The following is a 7,817-nucleotide window of genomic DNA, read 5'->3' as shown; positions in this document are numbered from 1 at the left end:
GTTGCCGGTGATCAGCGCCATCAGCTGATTAGCGCCAGCTGTGGCTTATCAGCTGGCCTATTTAATGTCTGTGTTTTCTGTCCGGTGTTGTCAGATCGTCCTATGTCGTTACCGTGTTCAGTTCGTGTCTCTCTGCTTCTGACCAGTTCCTGGAGTTTCCTTCTCACCTCTGCCGTGGGCTTCACTGCACGGATCCTCGATCATCGGCTGCCCGTTTGTGTCCCTGCACTACCCGGAGTTACCTCCGTCTCTCACCTGTCTGACTCTCGTCATCTTTCTGGTTGGGAATTCCCAATAAACGTTGTTTGCACATTCGCTACTGAATCCTCATTCTTTCTCCCTGACAACAATGTGTTACTTGGCGTTTCTTTGCAATTATTTGTAAACTTTACTAGCAATTTCGGATTGAAAATAGTTTCAAAGTGAATCCTACGCCAATTTTTTAGGAAGTGAACAGATAAGTATGTTTCTTAGTTCTTTAATAATGAACTACAAGAGATTTCCCAACTACTGGATTTGAGTTTATGATTCGGTCTACAGATCAAGAAACCGAATATTCCATGTTTCTCTGGGAACCAAAACCCAGAAACCATGTCTCTCTGGAGCTCTGCGCTTTGGGAGAGTTTGTGCATGGCAGACGGATTTAAAATTAGACTCCAGCATCAGTAATAATTCATATGCATGAGGCTTGTTGAAATACACGTGAGAAATTTCAGCTTGATGATGGATGAGCGTTTCTGAAAGCCTTTGTTGAACGCTTGCTTTCGACATCGGAAAGAACTTACCAGGCCATTATAAACGACAAAACTAAAGACTGATGCAGGTAGTTTTTAAGCCTGACAGAGTATCTCAGATGATCTGAAATGACTCTTAAAGGTTTAAATAAAGCATAAAAGAAGATTATTTTTGATCAGTCTTTTATAATTCAAAGCTCTTCTCAAACGGATCGTTGATTTTAATTTGATGAGCACCTCAATAAGCTCAATCAACTGAATAATTAGCGTTCTGATTGCCAACGGCGGTTTATTTAAGGACGTTTCTGCCGTCTGCGCACGCTGAAGGAATGTGTGTAGAAAAACAAAGTGATCAGTGTTGATTCTGCGTTTGACAGGAGAGATTACCACCCTCAGTGTGACTGAAGAAAGTCGCTGATGCAGAGATTATTCTCATGTTCTTTTCTCGCTCCTTCAAATGCCTGTTAAATCCTCTGACCTCAGCTGACACACAAACACTGCTGACACCCAATCCGCAGATGGATTTTGCATGTCTGCACCATTTTTCGACAACATCAGCGGAATTCTCTGGGATTTAGGTGGATTTATACAGTATATGTTAAGATACTTGTACTGGTAGCTGAAAGCCCAAATCAAAGATATTCAGAATTGAACTGCATTCCTGTAGCTCAATCAGTTGCAACACCAAGTTCATGGGTTCGATTCCCAGAGAATGCATGACCTGATCAAATGTTGTTTACTTTAAATGCAGTGCACGTCGCTTTGGATAAAAGCATCTGCCAAATGCATAAACGTAAATTGTGAATTTCCATTACAGTTCTGTTGAACTTCCTGTGGGGTTTTACATGCCGTTTATTGGCTCCACCAACATCTCATTCAAGAAAGAAATTCACAGCCATGGTAAATTTCTGCCAACCGACTGTAAAATTATAGTCAATGATATGCTGTACTTTTGGTTTTCAACCATTGAAAATGAGTAAAATTCAACAATTTGGACATCAAGTCGCATTGGAATCCCCGTATATTTGGAATCGAAATATAGGGCCTTAAAAATGAAGATATGTTTGCCAAGAACCACAATCTAAAAGGATATTAAGGTATCTTTAATATTTCTTGAGTTACAGGCATGTAAAAGAAGTTTTTAAAAATTTTTTTTTTAAAAGTGCTTTTTTCTATTTTTGGACTGTCACCATTTGCATGCAACAAAGACTGCTTATTTCAACAGATTTTACTAATAGACCTAACAATCTCAGTGTAAAAATAACATGATGCTGTCATATTTCTGAAGCCAGAAATACAGGAAGCGGAGTGATATAAACAGTGAAACGGTTGGAGGAGTTCTGTTATCACTCTAATATCACACTCTTATCAGCCAATCAGATTCAAGGACCAGAAAGAGCTGTTGTGTGTGTATATATATACTGTATATATATATATATATATATATATATATATATAAAAAATGAATCTTAAATATGAACAAAAAGGCCCATTATTAAGGGTAATAAATGATGGTTTAAATACTTAAGAGCAATATTTAGGCGTTTAAGTGTGTTTCAAATAACACCTTAATACTAATTGTTTTTAATGACAGGTTTCAGATAATTAGCTGTGAGGTGAGGTTTCTCAGAGGAATGTTGTATGACAGGCTCACTGGAAGCAATGGACAATGAATATCGTATATCTCTCCGGCACACTTGTATTCACTAATAAAAAAGTATCATAGGTATTAGCTTGGGTTTGTTTTGAGTGTTTTCTATGGTGTTGGCATGGTATTCTTGATATAAGTATTCAAGGTGTCTGTTCATATCTTAATATTAGCCACCATTGTCATCAAACTAATAAAAAATGTCATATAATTTTATTCTAATTTTACAGTTGGTTGGCAGAAAGTTACAATGGGTGTGTAGAATGCCTCTTACGCACTCACACTCTCTCACACACACACACACACACACACACACACACGAACATGTACACACAGAAACATGTAAATACACATATCCCCTCCATCAACACCAATATCTAAATGAGGACATAGAGTTCTATGTTTCATATAAAGCTACGCTAAATATACACTGCCCATCAAAAGCAGTTTTTTCTGTATTTTTGATCAAATAAATGCAGCCTTGATGAGCAGAAGAGACAACATTAAAAAATGTTTAGAGTAAAAAAACATTAAAAAAAACATCTTACAGACTAACCCATACCTTAAAAATTTCCTTTTTAAATGCTTTATTTTTTTTTCATTATTCTCAGTAGTTTTTTCAATATAACAGGAAAAATATGCATTTAAAGCATAAATTAAAATCAGCACAACAAACACTACCATGACATGAAATACTTTACAATTAAAATGATATATTATTGTGTGTTTTTTTTTGTTTTTTTTACAATAAGATGATTTGGTGGTTTAAATATGTTTAATTGTCATGAAAATAAATTTTCTTATTTACTTCTTTTAATTTCTTTTCAATTTTAGAGTGAAATGTGACCCAGAGATTCACTCAAATATCTGATATCACCACTGTACAATGAAAACATTTCAATATCCAGACCATTTTTCATGCACTGTAGCCTCATCCTGAACCTTTGAACTTCACAATAACAGCTTTTAATAATCTTTTTTTTTTTTTTGAAACGTGCCAAAGGTCATTATTGTTTAGAAAGCGCTGCCATTCTCTCACAGGAAACACAACGGAGGAAGACAGTCTAAATCTGCAAATAAAGCTTTCTCTTTGTCATTTGCAAACGTCAGGAGAGCATCACCTCGACTCAAGTGCGGCCTCTGAGTTGCTGTCTTTGTTTTGCGATGATGGAAACATGTGAGCCGTTCTGTTCCTCACGCACAACTACACACACCGCCGTCTGGGTCAAATCAATGTGGCCTTTGTGTCGTAAGTGTGTGTGAACCGCTCAGCGTTTTATGTGTGTGAGCATCTGTGCATGTGAGCAAATGTATGGCACAAATAAAGCACTTAAATGCAAAAATACTTTTATTGCTCATTATCAGTGTTAGTGCTAGAGGTTTGATCACATGCACAAAGTATTAAAGTTGATAAAAGGGAAGAGAACACCTAGCAACCACCTTAGGACCTGCATAGCAACACCTAGGCTTCAAATTTGAAGTGAAAATATTAGTTTTTTCAGCGTCCTTGATGGAGGGAAACAGGGCGTCACGCTAAGAACATCCAGACAAGCGTGACAGATGGACACTTTCATCAACTTTCATCTCAACCTGAACTCGACGACCATGAACTACATGTCCGGCAATGCGCAACAAACTAATAAAACTCTGATGAAAAAGCATTTCTGAGCCCTTCACATTGTTGTTTTTACCTCCTCTCTGCAGATATCAGCTAAAAGCTACACTGCCCATTTTTCACAGTTTTGTAGTCCTCGTGTACTGTACATTAAAGACCTGTTAAAGATCCTCCTGCTCCGCTGTCCATTAATTATTCATAGCAAACCAGCAATCCGATATCTGACGATACTCTGTTCAGAGAGACAAACACGCTGCATGTGAACGATTAGAAAAAGAGCAGTAATAGCCCAGCTGACAGGGAACGGTCTCTCAAGGTTCTTCCAGGAACGTTATTCAAACGTTTGTTCTGAGTTATCTGGTCTTTAATATTAATGCTCTCAAATATTAGCACAAAACGTTATTTATACATCGTTCATGGAACGTTTTATTTCTGAAACTTTTAGCTTTTTTTTTTTTTTAATGTTACTATTTGTTTCAGAATGTTCAGAGAACATTCAAAAGTAACATTCTCATAGTTTTTGGAAAATTTTAAAACGGAATATTCCCTTAACATTCTAAAAAAACTTTAAAACCTGGATTTTCATGGACATTCAGAAATAACGTTCTCATAATTTATTGGAAACATTAACATATTGTATTTAGAACATATTTTTGTTAGCTGGGATACAACTTCAAGCGGTTTGACCACCCTGATACAAAGTTTCAAATACGTTAAATACGTTTTTTTTTTTTTTTTAAGTTTAAAGTTTTTAAAACATTTTTTCTTGGTTATATACAAGCGTCAAGAGAACGTTCCATTTGATCATTTTGAAAACACTGAACGTTACTTTTGAACGTTCCGAAACAAGAGGTAACATAACATTGAAAAAACATTAGAACGTCCAACTAAAATGTTTCAGAAAAACATCCCATGAACAATGAATAAACATTTTTATATATGTTTTTGTGCTTTATTAAAGACCAGATAACTTTGAACAAACATTTGAATAACGTTTGCTCATAACTTTCAAGAACTCTGCCACGCTCCATGAACACACCATGTCCAAAAAACTACAGCGATCCCATGGTACCTCCTAGTTAGTGCACACTTTCAGGTTTAATATTTCTTTCTTTCCACACACCATAACTGCTTTAAAACATAAATCCGATGTAGTCCCTGTTCAGCCAGCTATATATAATGAGGCTGGTCTCTGGTAGTGTTTAACCAGATCATCTGGTTACTGTAATCTGGTTAACAGTAGTGTGCTAAACTCATGGGTTCAGGGTGTGCACCTCTTCAATATAGACACAGGAACTGTTCAAAATCAGTATGATGAATTACTACGACATAGCATATATCTATATTGTTCTTGTTCTTTTGTGCGGTAAGAAAGAAAAGCTGAGTGTAGCCTACAGGCCTTCTGGATCAGAATAGTTCATTTTCTGAGGATATGCACTGAAATCATTTCTTATAAAAGCATCTTTTACCTTTATTCCCTGCTGCTGGGTGGTTAAAATCAGCTTGGACTCATCCAGGAGCAGAACCTCACAGTAAAACTCCTCTTGGACCGAACAGAAACAACTCATCTTGAACTAGACAGAAGATGCACAGAGTTCTGATCCAAACTGAAGAGCCTAGAGAAACCTCGGGATGCTACCATCCATCATCCAGCTCCTGTCCTCCTTTGTTACATGTTCTCCGCTTCAGTCCTCATGCACCTGATGTTTGCACCATCCGAACGACCCATCTGAACTCATAAGATGAATAAAGTCTATGTGGAAAGGCTCATCGCGGTGCTGAAAGTAAGTCCCCGAACCTTTAGTTCTGTTCTCGGCCTGTGGGTGACTTTAGCTGCTGGTGTCGGGCTGAACTGATCCAAGTGTCCCATCAATATCTCCTAGTACACCGAGCGTGTTTCACTTGATTCATGCTGTGTGTTGCCAAGCATCCCGAGAGGCTGTGCATGTGTGTGACTCCTCCCAAGCGCTCGCGCACACACCAGTGTGTCATGAGCTAGACTTTCCTGCCACCTGTTGGAAACTCAGCGCATCCTCTCCTCTAATAATGCTGTCAGTGATTCTTTGTATCATTCATTCATGCATTTCTTTATTTAGCAACATTTTATTATAAATAATGATTATTTGTAATAAAAAATAATTTAATAAATAAATCAAGTTAAATATTAAATAATGGTCAATAATATAATAATTTAGTACATTTCAAATTCAAATTTATTAGATAAAAATATTAAAATCTTAAATAAAATAATTTATTATAAAGTACATTATGTTCTTAACTTGCTGTGAGCAACATGAATGCATGAAACATTCTATACAAAAGAATGTTTCTTCTATACGTCACTGAATTCTATTAAAAATTCTGCTCTAATAAACTACTTTAATAAAGTCTGTTGTTCTATTCTTTTAGAAGAGATATCTCTGCTATCCAAATTACACTATAATAAACAGTGCAAAATCTCTTAATTATTTATAATAAAGTAATTTCATATAGGATCTGTATAAATAATGTTAAATATTAAATAATGGTAAATAATGTAATAATTCAATACATGTACATTTCAAAATTATTTAATTTAAAAATAATTCAATAAAAATGGTAAAATATTAAATAAAATAATTTAATTTAAAATATATTATATGTTCCTCAACTTCGTGTGAGTAACATAAATGTATGTTATGTTCTCTACAAAAAAAAAAAGTATGGTTATTATATTTTTTTATTTTTCTGCAAAAATAATAACCATTGCATTTGTGCTAAAACACTAAAGTAAGTACAGTTATCGCTACTGTTGTAATATACATGCAGTGCAAACTTTCTAAATCTTTCTGTCACTTTGTTTAATGTCTTTTGTAGTTGCAAAAACAGTAATGACAATTAAAAATAACTATGGTTATCTTACTTTGTAAATGTATTTAATACAATGATTATTTGTATAGTATTATTACATGATTATATAATACAAACACTGTATTATTATTATCATTAGTAGTATTAGTAGTAGTAGTAGTGAGTGTTGGGGAAAGTTACTTTTCAAAGTAATGCATTACAATATTGCGTTACTTCCTAAAAAAGTAACTACTTATGGTACTTAGTTACTTTTTATGGAAAGTAATGCGTTACGTTACGTTTGCGTTACTTTCCCTCATCTGCCTTGGCCTCATTTTTCTCTCTTCAGAAAAAAAAAAAAAGAAACACACGTCATGTTCATCTAAAGTAATATTTGCATATTAGTATGGTTGATCATCGAAAGTCAGCAGCAAAGATACTGGTTAATAAAATGAAATTAAATACATAAAGGATATTTGTGTTATTTAACATGTTTGCATCAAGCTTGCATTTCACTGTTTATTCATTTTGAGGAATACTGAATCTGTTTTTGTGCGCGTGAGATGAGTAAATACATGTTGACATTTAGTCTAGAACTACAGTAAGATCATGTTTTCTCAATATCAGGACAGGATGGCAGTCAATACATGGGAAAACAAAGTAACTGGCGTTACTTATTTGAAAAAGTAACTCCGATATGTTCTTGTAAATTTAAAAGTAATGCGTTACTTTACTAGTTACTTGAAAAAAGTAATCTGATTACGTAACTCACATTACTTGTAATACGTTACCCCCAACACTGGCTGTCGGCCATTTAACATTTCTATCGTAAAACATATTTTTAAAAGTTGACTAAATGATTAAATGATTTGCAGCTTCATCTTACTTCGCTCTCTTTAACGTTAAACTGACACTTCACGCTCTGCTTCTGTGAACAGTAAACCCCACCTACTTTGATTTGATTGGCCATCTCAGTCATTTTGACATTGAC

The 7,817-nt window shown here is 35.0% G+C and overlaps 1 protein-coding gene across 2 annotated transcripts in view; it reads right to left on the bottom strand.

Annotated features, from left to right (window-relative positions):
* epb41l4a (erythrocyte membrane protein band 4.1 like 4A) overlaps positions 1-5,898 on the bottom strand; it is a 48,168-nt gene extending 42,270 nt beyond the window's left edge. For both annotated transcript variants that reach the window (XM_016514257.1, XM_016514258.1), the window contains exon 1: positions 5,467-5,898. In XM_016514257.1, coding sequence (XP_016369743.1) covers positions 5,467-5,565 — 99 coding nt within the window. In that variant the 5' untranslated portion in view covers positions 5,566-5,898. The remainder of the gene's footprint in view (positions 1-5,466) is intronic.
* Between the last annotated feature and the right edge of the window lie 1,919 nt (positions 5,899-7,817).

Source organism: Sinocyclocheilus rhinocerous, unplaced genomic scaffold (assembly GCF_001515625.1).
Source record: "Sinocyclocheilus rhinocerous isolate Xijiao unplaced genomic scaffold, SAMN03320098_v1.1 scaffold3220, whole genome shotgun sequence".
Taxonomy (NCBI): domain Eukaryota; kingdom Metazoa; phylum Chordata; class Actinopteri; order Cypriniformes; family Cyprinidae; genus Sinocyclocheilus; species Sinocyclocheilus rhinocerous.
The sequence above is the reverse complement of the archived record's forward strand: the minus strand, read 5'-3'. Positions and strand labels throughout refer to the sequence as shown.